The sequence below is a fragment of the Echinops telfairi genome, unplaced genomic scaffold (genome assembly GCF_000313985.2).
Source record: "Echinops telfairi isolate 266 unplaced genomic scaffold, ASM31398v2 ScPeMD7_3533;HRSCAF=4204_0, whole genome shotgun sequence".
NCBI classification, from domain to species: Eukaryota; Metazoa; Chordata; class Mammalia; order Afrosoricida; family Tenrecidae; genus Echinops; species Echinops telfairi.
The window spans coordinates 96,515,179-96,532,119 of NW_022107431.1; the positions used below are offsets into that span (position 1 = coordinate 96,515,179).

The following is a 16,941-nucleotide window of genomic DNA, read 5'->3' on the forward strand; positions in this document are numbered from 1 at the left end:
AATTTTCTCAGAAATGGAGAATTAAGACCATTGTGTCAGTGGTTTGGAATAGCAGGCCAAAAGGTGGATCAGGTTTAGAATTATAGCTGTATCCGCTTGATACAAATTACCTAGGAAATCATAGAACATCTATTGTTTCACAGGGTAAAATGTTAAGAACCAATTAGCTTACATGAGTGGGTTAGTTAAACTGGCAATACAGGTTTCCTAGAATTGAGCTTTGCCAAAAAGGCAGTGGTGTAGAATACTAGAATGTAGATTGTCCGTGGTATTTTCATCGCCTCATATGTGTGTGAAAGTTGGACACGGAATTAGGTAGACTGAAGAATTGAAGCATGTGGATTTTGGTGCTGGTGGATATTGGAAGTACTATGGATTCCAAAAGAATGTACAAAGCCAGAATGTCCTTAGAAGCAAGGATGGCAAGACTTTGTCTCACACACTTTGGATATGTTATCCAGAGAAACCAGTCCCTGAGAAAGGACATCATTCTTGGTAGAGGACCAGTGAAAGAGAGGAAGACCTGTGACAAGATGGATTGACACAGTGGCTGCATCAATGGATTCAAACATAAGAACAATTGTGAGGATGGCCCAGGACCAGGAAGTGTTTTGTTGCACACAGGCTCGTGATGAGTCAAACCATTCCACAGCAACACTGAAGGGAAGGGAGACTTATTTTGTAAATCGGAGATAAATAATGTGATTACTGTGAGGCCTAAATAAAATAACATAAAGCCAAAAGAACCATAACCTGGTGGGCTGATAACACTAAGTACATGTAGCTGGTAATATAATTGCTGATACTGTCTTTTATACCATGCTGCATTTTCAAAAGATTTATAAATAACCTGAAGGATTATATGGGGGTTGTTGAAATGGTTGTAAATGGAGGCCAAGTTAGTGAATTTAAATAAATTAGAAAAATAAGTGTATAAATAAAAAAGGAACAGCAATGCGAATGTGTAAAAAGAAGTTAAGGAATAAAAGATGTGGAACACTCTAAACTGGTTTAGTGGCCTGAATGAAAGAGAAAAAGGAAATCTTAGAGACTAGGTGAGAATTGAGGTGGAATAGTGAACAAATCTGGTTAAAGTGGAACCTGCTAGTACGTGTATACAGTACACATACTGTGCAGGAGTTAACTAATGGAAAACCTTCACCTCCAAGTTACTGCTTAGAAATCTATTTTTTTAATTCTATTATTCTAATCTTAAACTTCTTCCTTATTTTTTAGAGATCAAACTTGTTACAATATAATTCCACTCTACAATTCAATGAAGAAAAAAGTCCTGTCTGACTCTGAGGTATTTACTGTTTCCTTAGAATGATTAAATGTATATGACTTTGTAAGTTTCTTCCCCAAAAAAGCCATAATGGAAGTTAGTTTATTCTAATACTTTAGTTAGCATTTTAAAATGTTCAAATTTTATTAGTTATGACTTAAACAAAATGCATCAAATAATTTTTAAAAGTATAATGAAATATGAAATGTTTTATGAACCTGATAAATTTTTACTTCGAAGGAAGAAGAGAAAGATGCTGATGTGCCAGGAACTTCTACTCGCAAAAGAAAGGCAAGTAATACATTTTCTTTTATTTACTAAATGTACTTAAATGAATTAAAATACATTTAAAGCCAGATTAAAGTTTAATTATTATTCCAAATTGTTTTATATCACAAATATATCCTTTTATAGAAGCAGGTGTTTTAATTGAATTTTTATTTTAACTAGCTCTAAAACGTATTGGTGCTGTTTTGTTAATACATTTGAAAATGTTTATTAAAGGAACATCAACCCAGAAGAAGATTACGTAATAGAGCTCAGTCTTGTGATATTCAAGCGTGGAAGAAACAATGTCAACAATTGTTAAATCTCATATTTCAATGTGAAGATTCTGAGCCTTTCCGCCAGCCAGTAGATCTCCTAGAATATCCAGTAAGTACTTAAAAAATAAATAAATAAATGCCTTTATTTACCAATTTGGTAATACAGGCAACTAAGCCCAATTCAATGATAAAATTGAAAAAGACTTTTCCTAAACCTTTAAGACTCCAAATAGTTGGTTTATGGCTCTAACCTCTCCTAACCTATTTATTGAGTGATTTGGGACAATTCCTCTATTTTTCTTTGAACATTTTATTGCTTTCCTTCCTTGCATCAATTCCATGAGTGTATTATGGTGATTATCTTGGAAATAAGAATGACCACTTTCCCTCCAAGGATTATAGAGATAAGATGAGATGAAACTACTTTATCAGATGTCAGGTGCTATTATTACACATTCCGCTCATGCCAGTTTATAGCATTTATGAAATAAATGACAAAATTGCACACTTGAGTGTGTTTTTGCTTGCTGCCCTAGAAATCTCAATTTTAAAGTGATTTTTCTCCCATACCTTTAAATAGTTCAGATAGCATTTGTGGTTTCAAATGAATTAAAAATTAAATGTTCGATATATAAAGACCATGATTCAAATGTAGTATCCTCCGACTGTTTTTTGTTTTGTTCTGGGTTTTTTTCTAACATGAGGGTGCTTAAAAAATGTTGTGGAAAAATTCTTTGAATTCCATCTTTCTACGGGGATTTTGAAACAACCCCTTGTATGTTTATCTTAAGTTTAAATTAATAGATAAATATATAATTCCAGCAATGTTGATATGCTGAGCTAATTCATACCCTCCCAAAAATACCTGAAGAGCTGAGTTTAATGCTACAGTGCTCTGGTTTCCACTTCTTTCTGTATTTGGGACTTGTGGATTTCCCTTTGTTTCCTGCCTAATTTGCCTATCCTATCAAAAACAAGTGCTTATAGATGTCTATATTCTGTACCCTGTTTTTTCCTTAGAAGAGACTGAAATAATGTCTTAGTTCTAGAAGCACCAGTATCAACACTTTACAGAGATCAGTGAAACCTTCAGTCACACTAAGGAACGGTGTTGCAAACTAGGACAGTTAGAGAACTGTATCCTCTTGACATAAATATGGTAATACCTTCCATAAGGAAGAATGTCTCTGCCAGAAACTCTGGAAACAAAGGAGTGAAATTTTCTGAGCTTTGCCCTAGGCATGGTTTTAGATCCAGCTTTATCTTTACAGTGTAGGACACCCTGATGGGTACTCTCTGGGATGGCAAGCAGAATCAAGTTCTACAGAGTACCACACACAGCTCTAGAGCACAGCTTGGGAAAATCAATCCACAGAGGAATCTATAACAAGAAAAATAGAAGTCTTAGTGAAGACAAACTAATGATAAAAGAACCACAGACCACAGAGGGAGGACTGAGGTGCCATGCTTAAGACATTAGAAATACAAGTGGAAGTGCATCGTTTGTGCTTCGCTCGGCCACTGGAGGCTGACTTGCTTTGGGTGCCACCACGATAAAGGGAAAATGCTACCAGTGAACATTTGTTTTTTTTCATTTTGGCTAAAATAAATGAAGGCCTAAGAATCAAAAAAAGAAAAAGATGTAATTCGAAGGAAAGAAGGTTTAAGGAAGTTTTTGTTTTTAAATACAACTTACAGAAATAAAGTAACAAAATCATTAAAGTTGAATTAACTGTAAGTTAAGTACTCAGCTAAAGTAAGAATAATTAAGTCAGATTATGTTCATGTTTTGATTGTGTCAAAATAATTTACTTTTTGAGTTAGTCTCCATTAATTTATTCAATAGCATTTATTGAGCAGTTACTATGTACTGATACTGTACAGAAAAAAACAAAACAAAATATAAACCCACAAAATAAAGTTTGTACATCCATGTTATATTTAAATAAAGTTTATAAAGTGTTTAATTTTTTAAAATGTAATTTAATGGTGTTTTCTCAAGATGTACATAAAGCCATCTTGGAGCTAGTAACCCTCCCTTTGCAAAATAGAACTTTGTAGACAGTATAAATAAAGTGAATATAAGATGACAGATGTGGGACTTCCAAGACCTCAGTTTTATTTATGCCACTCTGGAGATTAGAGAAGTTGGCGACCCAGAAATACCAAAGATATAGACCAAAAATACTATTAAAAATTTGATAACTCTAGTTAAAAGACCAGGACGGGACAAACTTTTAAAAATCTCATAAATAGAATTCTTACTCCACCCAAACATCATAGAAAGATTAGCCTCCTCTGTTTTCTACAAGCAAAGGTCAAATGGAATCTTCCCCTCCCCAAATGTTAGTAAAAACCATGTAGGGATAACCCAGATTTTCACCCACACTTGACAGTGATAATGTACCCAAACACTGCTCAGAGGTCAGGACTCAACCACCACCACTCAATACTAAGGCCACTGTCCATGTTTTCAATGGAAGCCACTTAGGGAACAGCAACAAGATTCTCCGCTGTACCAGCGTGGAGGTCTAATGAAGAGCTGGTCTTTTTAAGCAGTAGCAAGAACCTCTTTTTCAATCCTCACATCACTGTCATTGGAAACAAAGGACAAAAGCTGGACTTTTATAGTCACCTACTATGAATGAGGTAGCACTCCTTTTATCCATTAGCGCAGTGGTCCTCAACCTTCTTAATGCCGTGACCCTTTAATATAGTTCCTCATGTTGTGGTGACCCCCAACTATAAAATTAGTTTTGTTGCTAATTCATAACTGTAATTTTGCTACTGTTATGAATCGGGCGACCCCCGTGAAAGGGTCGTTTGACACCCCACACACACACAGTGGTCATGACCCACAAGTTGAGAATTGCTGCATTAAAGCAATGTGAAGGGACTTGTTAAAACACTTTTTTTTTACATGATTACATCCAGAACTGTTTAGGCTTCCATTAAAACTCAATTGTCATACTAATAACCAGGAAAATATCTGAGTAAGACAACCAACAGATGCCAATATTGTAAAAACATGTTAGAATTGTCTGACAAAGCTTAGTTCAAGTTGCCTATCCAAAGAGCAATTATAAATATGCATAATACAAACAAGAAAGTCAGTCTCAACAAATAGACATAAAGAACCAGGGGCCAATGTAAAACTAAAAACAGAATAACTGAAATAAAGAACTCAGTGAAGAGGGAATTTGTGAATTTGGAGATTAAAAGGATAGAAAAGACCGATCTGTTAGATACAGAACAGAAAATATGAACCTACCTTAAGGACAGTTTGAACTGTAAGAAGTGCCAGTGATATCCTTGTATCAAGCCAGCCAGCAAGTGAGTACAAAAGAAGAAAGCTATACTGTTTTCCCTAGTGACTATAACCGTAAAACTTGTTAACGAAAATCAACAGTTCGGTAATAAATAGCAATTATTACATACTAGTCAAATAAGGCTGGTTCATTATTTGACAATTAATCAATGTAACCCACCATAATAGTAGGCTACAGAAGACTCACATATCCGTTGGTACAGAAAAACAAAAAAACTCCAACATTGCTGATAAAACCTCTGAAAACTGGAAATAGAGGAACATTTCCTCAACTTGATAAGTATAATAGACCTACAGCTAACAGCATGCTTAAAGTATATATCATAATACTTTGCCTCTATGATTGAGAATGAAGCAAGGATGTCCTTTCTCCAGTGCAGTAAGGCAAGGGGGAAAAAAGGAAGAAATTGAACTGTTTGTAAACTATGGCTATAACCAGTATACAATTTCCTAGACTTACTGTTTTGAAAGGGTAAATAAATGAAATACCTACGATCTAACATGCTTGCTTTTCAAAACACCAGCAAAGATCAAACTCAGTCCATCTCTCTTCCTTATGGCCAGTTATATTTGATCAAAAGGTTAACTTGGTACAAAGTTCAGTTATTAATACTTTGAAAATTACAATACAATACTCAGGTTATTGAACACTTGTAATCTTTTTCCCTACCAAAAGACGATTATATATTGATAATTTTATACTATTTCTTCCGTTGATGACTTAAGTCTTGACTATTGCAAAGTTCCCAATTGCAATGAAATTGAGGTTATCAGACTGCAGGTCCTCATGATTCAGAGTATCCAAAACCTTTAGGATTTATAGGTCGCGTGGAGTTTTAAGTTTACATTTATATTTGTAGTGATAGAGTTTGTGGATTTTTGTTACTCTTTTAATTCTCCTTTCCTAAATCAGTTTTATGCTTTTAACCCCCGCTATCCCACACACCGTCCCCTCCATTCCATAGAGGAAAAAGGAACTTCTATGTGAATGAAAAATTCTACATGAATTTCAATAAAGGACAGAAAGATGAAATAGAAGAGGGACATTGATGAGGAAAACAGAGCTTAAAAGAACTTGATCATAGATATCATATGTAGATTCCCTTGCTGAGATGTAATGCTGTGTGGTGATAATACTATCTTTTTCTCCTTAGGACTACAGAGACATTATTGACACGCCAATGGATTTTGCTACCGTTAGAGAAACTTTAGAGGCTGGAAATTATGAGTCACCAATGGAGTTATGTAAAGATGTCAGACTTATTTTTAGTAATTCCAAAGCATATACACCAAGCAAAAGATCAAGGGTATATGATGAAATTATTCTCTGTTTATGTTACATGGTAATATTAGTAGAAAGTGTGTTATCTAAACATTGCTTTTAGATAAAAAGAAACCAAACTTTATATTATATTCTTAGTAGTGTCTTCATATGTAATAAGGTCACCTGGCCTTAACTCTTCCCATTATTTTCAACATTAATAGAAAAGCATTTATGAGTAATTGCAAAAATTATATACTTGCACACACTATAGGAGAAAGATGAGGTTATATGTTCCCATAATGATTGACAGTCTTGGAAACCCTGTAGAGCAGTCTACTCTATCCTATAGGATTACTGTGGGTCAGTATCAACGCAATGGGTTGGTTGTTTTATATACTCAAACAGCTTCAGAAAGTTAGTGGAAAACTTATTTTTTCATTGGCTTTTTTTTCCCAGAAAATTTTGAAGGCTCCTCATCTGTGTGTACATACATAATCATTTTGTTTTAGCCAGACAGGACATCATAAGGAACAAAGTATGGAAGTGAAATAATGAAGAATATATGAGTTATAAGTAGCCATGGAAGACATTCATAACCCTGAGAGAGAGAATATTAGCTATGATAAATTTCATGAGTAGTTCTTTTAGCCATCTGATTCAGAGTAGGGCTTCCTTTAAGCATGTCAAAGCTTAGAAGATTCCTAACAAACAAAAATTTAATTGTTAAAGTGCTATTTTATGCAAACTTGCTAAATAATACTATATGTTATCTTTACATTGCTGAATGAGCAAGGTTTTGATTTTTTTCTCCCCCTCCTCAGATTTACAGCATGAGTTTGCGACTATCTGCTTTCTTTGAGGAACACATTAGTTCAGTTTTATCCGATTATCAATCTGCTCTTCGTTTTCATAAGAGAAATAAAATCACCAAAAGGAGGAAGAAAAGAAACAGAAGCAGCTCTGTTTCCAGTAGTGTTGCATCAAGGTACTTAATTTCTTTTAGATAACTATGAACTGATCTGTAACTTTGACATCTAAATTATAGAACTTGGTGTTTTTTAATACTTCCTTTACTATTCCCTATATTGCAGAATGATATATTTGACATGCAAGTTCCTATGATGTGGAGGATTTTTAATCTTTTAACTAAACCTATACTAGTGTAAGTGCTTAATTCAAACTGCTAAATCTATACAGTAAACCAGCATTTTTAGGATAGTGACGGCATCATGCTTTCTGTCATATAACTGTAGCATTTACAGCAATCCTTCACTAAATATTCACTTTTCAAAGGCTCACAATCATATGAAATCCACTACAAATCTCATATTTTAACATATTTCATAATAGTACAAATATTGAATCCAACAGTATTTATCAAACCTATTGTCTTTTAATCGTTCACATAGTCTATGTGAATGACTAAGCATATTTTCTTATTTACAGCCCTGAAAGGAAAAAAAGAATCTTGAAACCTCAGCTAAAGTCAGATATTTCTACCTCTCTGTTCTCTACGCCTACACGGTCAATACCACCAAGACAAAATACTGCTCAGATAAACGGTAAAGCAGAATCCAGTTCTATAGTTCGAACCAGAAGCAACCGAGTGGTTGTAGATCCAGTTAACACCGAGCAACCATCTACTTCTTCAGCAGGAAAGAATTTAATTTCAAAAGCAAGTACAGCTGCAATACCAGGGAAAACAAGTAAGACTCAGATACACCTTTTCAATTGAAGCGTTTATAAGGGTTTTTTAAATTTGTTTAGTCTTTTTTTTTTTTGCTTTCGAAATACTTGTAAGAAAACAAGTCGAAGTTTACACATCGCTGTTGTTGAATAATGGTTTTAAAATGACATCTCAGATCTAGAATCCCCAAGTTTAAATCCTAGTGCCCAGACATGCTAGCAGCATGACAGAACGTGTCTCCTAATCTTTACCTGACTAGGCATCTTCTCAACAAGTTGAACTCTTTAAGGAGTTTTTAGTTTTATGTGTCAATTTCCTAAAGTAGCTTTAAGCATCCCCCCAGAATTTTATCAGCTCGCCTACTTTAAGCAGTAAAAATATGCAGAAAGATTTGCTTCTAACTTTATGTTCAAAAATAGTTTAGTTTTTAAAACATTGTATATGTGTATTTTAGTACTGGAGAATTCCATGAAACATTCCAAAATCTTGAATACAAATTCAAGTCCTGCTCAATCCAGTTGTCATGGCACTAGGAATAATTCTGCAAAAGAAAACATGGAAAAGGAAAAGCCAGCCAAGCGTAAAATGAAGTCTTCTGTACTCTCAAAGGGATCTACTCTATCAAAGCCATCAGCCGCCAATGATCAAGGTAAGGTGCTACTGGTGTCTTTCAAAATACCGTAGAACCACCGCCATCAAGTTGATTCACATACATACGGTACTCAATCAGATAGCCTTATCTTTCTCCGGAGGAGCAGCTCGTGGTTTTAAACCAACCTTATAGTTAGCAACCCAGCACTCATTTGGGAGCGCCACCAGGACTCCTTAAATATAGGTCTCTTCAAATGATGTTTTTGTTGGAGTTGGAGTGTAGACCAAATTTGCAGGATGCATATCTAAAATTGACACCTGTTGTATTTATTAATAAAGTTAGTGAGACATTCCTTGATTTGTTGCTCTGTTAAAAGCAAATTTTATTTAAAATATAAGAAATAGCAAGCAGAAAGCAAATGTTTTGAGAACGATGGCAACAAATGTGCTTGACATGATGGATGCATGGATTTTGTTAAGAATTGTATGAGTCCCCAATAAAATAATTTTTAAATAAAAATGAAATAGACTGTGTGTGTGTGTGTGTAATGATTCTAGGTTTGTATTCAATAAATTGTTTCTCGTTTGCTTTTTACAAAACCTGAAAAATAGCATTGAATATTATTTTGGCCTTGCATTTGTCCTGAATTCTAGTGCAACTAAATGTATATCGAGAACTGTTCATATGATTCTAGCATTATAATAAGGGAAGCTCAGTAGCTAATTTGGCTCATAATTTTTGACTTAGCATCTAAGGGTATAAGTATAGAATTGTGATGAACAGCTAATTAACTTGTTAACAATAATTTATTAAATGACTACACCTAAATTAATAGTATGGTGTACAAGAGCAGTTCTGTCCAAAGGAAATATAATGCAAGCCTCATATGCAATTTCAAGTTTCCTAGGAACCCTAATGAAAAGCATCTTAATATATTTTATTAACTCAATTATACCAAAATTACCATTTTATCATGGTAATGTTTTAAATGCACTGCTTTAGTGTTTTTAGAATTTCATTTACTATATTCTGTGTCTCATATACCTTAACTGCTTTAGTTCGTAACCTTTTTACATTATATATTGCTTTGTTAAAGTTAATGTTATAGTCTTTTCCCCAGAAAAATGTACTCATACATAATCCACACAAATTTTAGATAATATCAAAGGTTCCATGGAGTCTTGAAGCCTATATAGTGGATACATTTACTTGATATTTAGACCCTACTCCCATAAACAGTTATAGTCTTGGAAACCCACAGGGACAATTCTATTCTGTTCTATAGGGTCAACTCATTGGCAGTGAAAGTGGGGTTTTGGTTTTGGAAGTCAGTAGTCTGGGTAAAACAAAAAGATTTTCAGGCAATTTGAATGTGATAATTTTGTAGACAATATTTAACTGTTTTAGGAACCCTAGTAGTGTAGTGGTTACAAATCAGGCTGGTAACCACAAGGTTGGCCGTTCAAAACCAAATGCTCCATGGAATGTTAGAGTTAAATTCTAAAAAACTCCCAGGTTCTAAACTGACCTATAAGGATTGCTCTGAGTTAACATTGACTTGGTGACAGTGGTTTTGGTTTGGTTTTGGGAGGAGGGGATGTTTGTTTTACACACATACCCTTTATGGTTAAACCACTATTTTGTACTGTGAGAATTAGGTGAGGGTGTGGCTTTCTCATATAATATTTCATCTTCATGTGTTTCTTGAACATTCTTTGTTTATAATTTAAAGTAAGAAAATTCAAGCCTGGACCTATATCAATCATTTGTCATAGGGATAGGGCTATTTCAAAAAAACCCTGTAAAAATTTTTTTTGGATGGTACAAGAATGTAGTGCTTGACCAAAATGAATTTACTTTACTCTTGTAGATAGGATAGGTGACAATTGTCAGACCAATTATAGGTTTTACAAAGAAAAATTATTATGGCAGAAATATTCTCAAACCTCTTGCTTAGGATGATGGGCGGGAGTGAGGTTCTTTTGTATTTTGAGAATTTAAGAAAAATATTTAGATAATAAATTCTCTGTTGTAAGAGAATCCTGTATTTTTTGGTGTTTCCACACCCCCCCCTTTTTTTATAGTCATAGATAAGTATTTAGGGAAAAATAAAAGGGATGATAAATACCTTACTCAGATTACCAAATTTAGAGATCGTGAGTTTTCAATTAAGAGGGTAGAAATAGAGAAAAACTGTTGAATGAGGTAAACAACAAAGTGCCTTATACTTTTTGAGCTTTATAAAATAAGTGGGGTCGTTTTATGATTTTTTTAAATGTTCATACATAGAATGCTTAGTAAAAGTAGTAGGAATAAGAAACTTTACTTCTGCTGTCATCAGTTTATAGTATTAACTTAGGTTATTTGTTCTCAGCCTCATTTCCCTCACATGTTAAATGATTCTTTGATGATTTCAGGAAGGTTCTTTCTCCTCTGTTAGTCTTAATTAGGAAGTAAGTGAAACGATTAACTGTTGGTGTTTTGTAGGTTCTTTTTTATAAAATGATTTAAGATTATGTCACTAAAACCTTTTCAGTGACTAGATTTGAGGGGAAAACTAAAGCAATTCCATAAATTAAACTGTTCTATTGTGTTCTATTTTAGCAGATTGTAAGAACAGTGCTCTCATACCAGGAAGTATTCAAGTCAATGGTCATGGAGGGCAACCCTCAAAACTTGTAAAGAGGGGACCTGGAAGGAAACCTAAGGTAGAAGTTAATACCATCAACAGTGGTGAAGTTATACACAAGAAAAGGGGTCGGAAGCCCAAAAAGCTTCAGTATGCAAAGCCCGAGAACTCACAGCAAAATAATGTGCATCCCGTCAGAGATGAAGTAGTTCCTTCTTCAACATGCAATTTCCTTTCTGAAACTAATATTATCAAGGAGGATATGTTACAGAAAAAGAGTCGTGGAGGCAGAAAACCCAAAAGGAAGATAAAGGCACAAAAACTAGACTCAGATCTCATTGTTCCTCCAAGTGTTAAAATGTTAAGGAGAAGTAACCGAAAAAAGACAGATGACCCAATGGGAGAGGAAGAAGAATTTGAAGAACTTAAAGGCTCTGAATCTGAACCACACATGAGAACTAGAAACCAAGGTCGAAGGACAGCTTTCTATAATGAGGATGACTCCGAGGAGGAGCAGAGGCAGCTGCTGTTTGAAGACACCTCTTTGACTTTTGGAACTTCTAGCAGAGGACGAGTCCGGAAGTTGACTGAAAAAGCAAAAGCTAATTTAATTGGTTGGTAATTTGTACCAAAATATTTTATTTCAGATCTATAAAGCAGGTACAGTTAAGGAATAAGTAGAACTAAGGCTTCTGCTCCTTGCTGCTATGGTGGATTAAGGAATGTTAGGGTTTGATTTGCAAAAAACAAACTTACAAGACACTTCACTTCTTTAAATGAATATATATATAAATATATACATATATATTTTAAATGTTTGCTATTTATTGCCCTTAGATAGGTTATGCATTTCAACATTTTGTTCACTGTTTGAGAAAAAAAATTGAGAACCTGTAATGAAGTCCTGATTTATTTATGGAAAAGACGGTTCTACTACACTCATATTCCTAGTGAAAGCATTTCATCTTAAAAGTGAATATTTATTTTGAGCAAGCAAGGTACATTTCTGTTGATACAGAAGTCGTGCCCCTAGGAAGTCGGATGTTACAGAGTAGCAGTAAATAAGAAATGTGTATCCAGCAAAATAAATTCCCAACATTTGATACCCTAAAAAGTTTAATTTTAATTATGGAATCTAGAGGAGGCTTTTGCTTTATTCCATTTCTGCCAAACGTAAGAGAAAATGTACTGATGAAAAGGAAACATATCCACATTGGAAATCATTTGTCTAATTTTTCAGACCTTGATTCTTATATCGATCACTCAATCTCTGTTTATTGTGCCAAAGACTGAGAATCAGTGCAGTGAAAAGCCTGTTTTTGACTGTCAGGACAACATAAAATTTTCAGTACTGGAAAAGGCTATATATTATTCTACAGAGCGACTTATTAAGAGAGTTATGCTGAGATGTATCTTTTTTGGTACTAATAGTGAAAGATAATGCACTGGTGGGTCCTTTGACAGAGATGTTATAGAGAAAATGTTTAAGTGGTTAAAGGATTCAAGGAAAATACAGGAAAAAGGTATGGGATTTGATGTTTACCTATCAATTTGGATTAATGTCATTTCTAAATTTTTGTCAGCTCTAATAAGTTAAAATGAATTACGAAGAAATGTGTCTGTGTATGTGTATATATATTGATAAATGGGTATAATTATATATACAAACACATACTTATATACTATTACCCAGGTATAAATTCTTTTTTCAGGATTTTTTTAGATAGTGCTAGAATAAAAATTTTAAATTGTCATACTTTATAGTTTAATTTTAAGGGGAAGATTGGTTATTTTCCATTATAAAAGGTTAAAATAGGCCAAATCACTTTTTATGCAATCATGTTTTATACAGTGGTCTCATTGCACATTGTGTTTTTTCTGCACTTTTTACGGTATCCTTATCACGCTGGTATGTCAGTATACACCCTAAAGAAAAATTCCATTTAATGATTGTGCCTTGTATTCTATTATTTTTGTTTGCATCATTAGAAAAATTAAGTTGTCTATTGTAAATGATAACTATATGACTTAGGAGAATGTATTGCTATATGTACTGCCCTGGAAAAGGAAAGCAGTTATTTATTTGTTTATGGTACATTTAGTTATTTTATACCTTAAAAACCAACATAAATACCACTTCGATTGTTTAAAAATTGTCCAATTTTTAAAGGTTTAAAGAATGTAGTATTTTCTGAGGACTGCTATGGTACAAAAATGTAACCAAAATTTTCAGATACTACATTTTCAAAAGTGAGGATGGGAAATTATGTATCAGCATGACCACCATATAGAAAAATAAAGACTTTAACATTGAACCCTGGCAAACTACATTACATAATTATTTCTTATTTATGGCAAGGGTAAATATTAGGTGTCATTTAATTGTCTTAAAGAAGAATGGAAAGTGATCATTTGGGCTTTTTAGATCATTTGTAACCAAATTTGTACAGAAATCCTATGAAATTAAGTAAATTCTTTCCAGGGTTGAATGGATTGCTGTGCTTTTACAGTTGAAAAATATAATTCAAAGTTTTAAGGGGTTTTGTTTTTATCCATTTTGTATATTTATTTTTTTCTAACAAAATATTTAACTACAGTTAAAATTCAGTAGCTAAACTTTTATGCAGATATGGATGGCCTGGTTGTATAGTATAATGAGTCAATTATACCATTGAAAATAATAGTATGTATGTTTGAAATTTAAGTCACTTATAGCTTTTGAGGGCAATCTACGTATTTGAAATATTAAATTTCCTGATGTTGTCTGCATTACATTAGAGAACTTAAGACTATTAAATCCATTTTTATTAAAAAATTCTAGTTTTAAAGTGTGCACAGAGAAAGGAAAAGCATACAGTGTTTGAGTGATATACCTCTAATACGGTGTATGTATTATTTCTAACTCTTGAGCAAGGAAAAAAAAGATTTAACATCTTCCTGCAACAAGTAAATATTATTCCTGTTCTAAAGACACTAAGTTTTACCTTATTTGAATATTATTAGATATTGTGTTTCTTAAAGTGAAAATGACATGGATCACATTCTTTGAAATTGAAATACTTGATGTATTAATGCTTTACGAGATATATTTAAGAGTCTATTTTTATAACAAATCCTATACATTGCAAAAGTTGACTTAGGATTCAAAGGCTTCACCATAATCATTGTTTTGCTGTACCACTTAGAAACAATGCACTTCTCTAATACAGAAACACCATGTGTGTATTGTTTATACACCAAAAGGAAATGTTGGCAGTTCTCCTAGATAAACAGTAAGAAAAAAATCTCAATTTATTGAAATTTTAATAAGTAGAACTTCTTACATGAAAGAAAACTAAAAAAGAAAAGAAAAGAAAACTATAAATCAGTCTTTATATTATCCACCTTACCCTCCTTCCAACCCCCAGTTTAAAGCCCCAAATGATTCTTGGAAGTTTTCCATACAAATCAAATATTTAAAATTAACTATCTGAGTGCTCAGTCTCTTTATAGTCCAGTATACTGGACTAGAGAGACTGTAGAACATTTGGGGCCTTGATAAAGTCATATCTGAGACTTTGAAATCAATTACGTTAGAATCACTGATAAGTGAAGGAGGAGGTCTCTGTGCAGTATGTATACCGTGCAGAGTATGTGTGCCGTGCAGAGCAGCAGTGGTCACATGTTTTAAATTTTTATTTGTAATTTTAGCAGCATTTTAACTTTAATTCTGACACACACACTCCTACCCTTCTCCAATGTCAGTTTGAAGCTAGAAGCTATTCCAAGTTTTTAGCTGATCTAATGAAAACAAATTTAACTCTTCTTATCTGGACTTTAAGTTGAAAAGACCAAGATACTTGAGTAACTGAAGTGTTACAGAAATTATTGAAAAGTATTCCTAACATAACAGGATGAACAGTGAATTTAGTTACATTAGGTGAGCATTTTTTCTATTAAGATTGGAAAAAGATATTTTCCTTGTTTTCCTCCTTAGACTCCCCTCCAGCCTGTCACATTTCCAAGCATTTTTGAACTAAAGTTACCAAGTTTGCTAAGAACACTCCATCCCCTCAACTATACCAAGCCAAAAACTACAAATGAAAAATCAGTATCTAAGAAGAGGTCAGATTGAGTCAGAAGATACCCCACTGGCGCTTTAGAGATAAACCTTGTACACACTTTGTAAAGCAGCAAGTAGAAAATATTATGACCTATGAATACTTGTTTTTAGTTTTGATAGCTTTGTGTTGAAATACTATGTTAATGCAGATAAGATCATCAGGAAATTAACCTTATATGGCACAAACCAAATACACAGTAGTGGATGGTTGAGTTTCTCCATTTAAGAAACTAAGAAAAAAGTTCAAGATGGTATTTATGTACACGCATATAAGGCATGCACACATGCTGGTTAAAGTTGTGGGTGTTGATTTATCACAATGATAAAAACTTTGAAATTATACAAAAGTTACATTTTTGGACCATATTAAAACTACAAGAAGACAGGAATATAATTAAAGATCTTTTTAGACTACTTAAATCCTGTCACATAATATTTAGACACGTGTAGAATGTAGTTCACTTTTTAAAAAGTAACTGACCTAGAGGGTTAATACTGAAACTGACACATTTTCAAATTAAAATTATGCTTATTTTGTACAGAAAATGTTAAAACGCAAGCAGATCTGTTGTATGTAATAAGTAACAGAGTTTAAAAACAAATTAATTATTTAGCTTTATTGAAGGTTTTTTTTTCCCTTCCAGACACCTGGAATTTCATATGTTATAAATGGCAGTCTCACACCAAGATAGCAGTGCCCATTCTTTTTGTACATATTGATTGGACCTTTCTTTACTGTAATGTGGACACTTTCTATGTTAGTTTTTGATGCATAATTCTTTGAATCCTTTTATACAAACTAGAATGTATGTGTAAGAACTGTCCCCTCAATGTAGTAACTACAAACTTATTTTTAAATAAATAGAAAACTTGTTTTTCTAAGCTGCTTTGTTAGAGCCTCATGATTACTTTTCTTTTGGGGGTTTGGTTTTTGTGAAAGCGCTCCTTAAATAATTTGAACAGGCACTTAGCACTAAAAACTTAAGCACTAAATAGTGCTTAATTATTGGCCTAGCCAAAGATTGGCAGTTCAAACCCATTCTAAGATGCCTTGCAAGTGAAGCCCTAATCTACTTCAAAAAAAGTAGCACCTTGAAAATCCTGTGGAGGGCAGTTCTTAGCACATGGGGTCATCATGAATGGAAATCTGGCTGGTAAAGTAATTTGCATTTATGTGTTCACTTAAGACAATGTTATTGATTTATTAGTAGGTACATTTTATGGTAAAGAGTGATAAATACTTGGATATTTAGATGTTTTTAAGAATATTTTCAGAGGAATACTATATAGTAGTTTCACTTGTAAAGGCAGTAAGTAGTACAGATAGTGAGACTTATAACATGATTGCTGTTTTCCTAATCATTTTATTGGGGGCTCATACAACTCTTATCACAAACCATACCTTCAAAGAATCCCAATTTAGTGTAAAAATAATATGAATACAAATACTTCAAATGTAAGCACATGAAGAGGTAATTTCTGAACATGTGCTGTTAATGGCAATGGGAG

The 16,941-nt window shown here is 33.4% G+C and overlaps 1 protein-coding gene across 1 annotated transcript in view; it reads left to right on the top strand.

The window, feature by feature from the left end:
* The window catches only part of LOC101639896 (pleckstrin homology domain interacting protein), a 106,534-nt gene extending 90,220 nt beyond the window's left edge, over window positions 1–16,314 (top strand). Inside the window, exons 28-35 of the mRNA XM_030886740.2 lie at window positions 1,237–1,306; window positions 1,526–1,576; window positions 1,790–1,939; window positions 6,313–6,465; window positions 7,244–7,407; window positions 7,869–8,128; window positions 8,564–8,758; window positions 11,306–16,314. Of these exons, the coding sequence (XP_030742600.1) occupies window positions 1,237–1,306; window positions 1,526–1,576; window positions 1,790–1,939; window positions 6,313–6,465; window positions 7,244–7,407; window positions 7,869–8,128; window positions 8,564–8,758; window positions 11,306–11,952 (1,690 nt within the window). The 3' untranslated portion in view covers window positions 11,953–16,314. The remainder of the gene's footprint in view (window positions 1–1,236; window positions 1,307–1,525; window positions 1,577–1,789; window positions 1,940–6,312; window positions 6,466–7,243; window positions 7,408–7,868; window positions 8,129–8,563; window positions 8,759–11,305) is intronic.
* The last annotated feature ends 627 nt before the right edge of the window (window positions 16,315–16,941 follow it).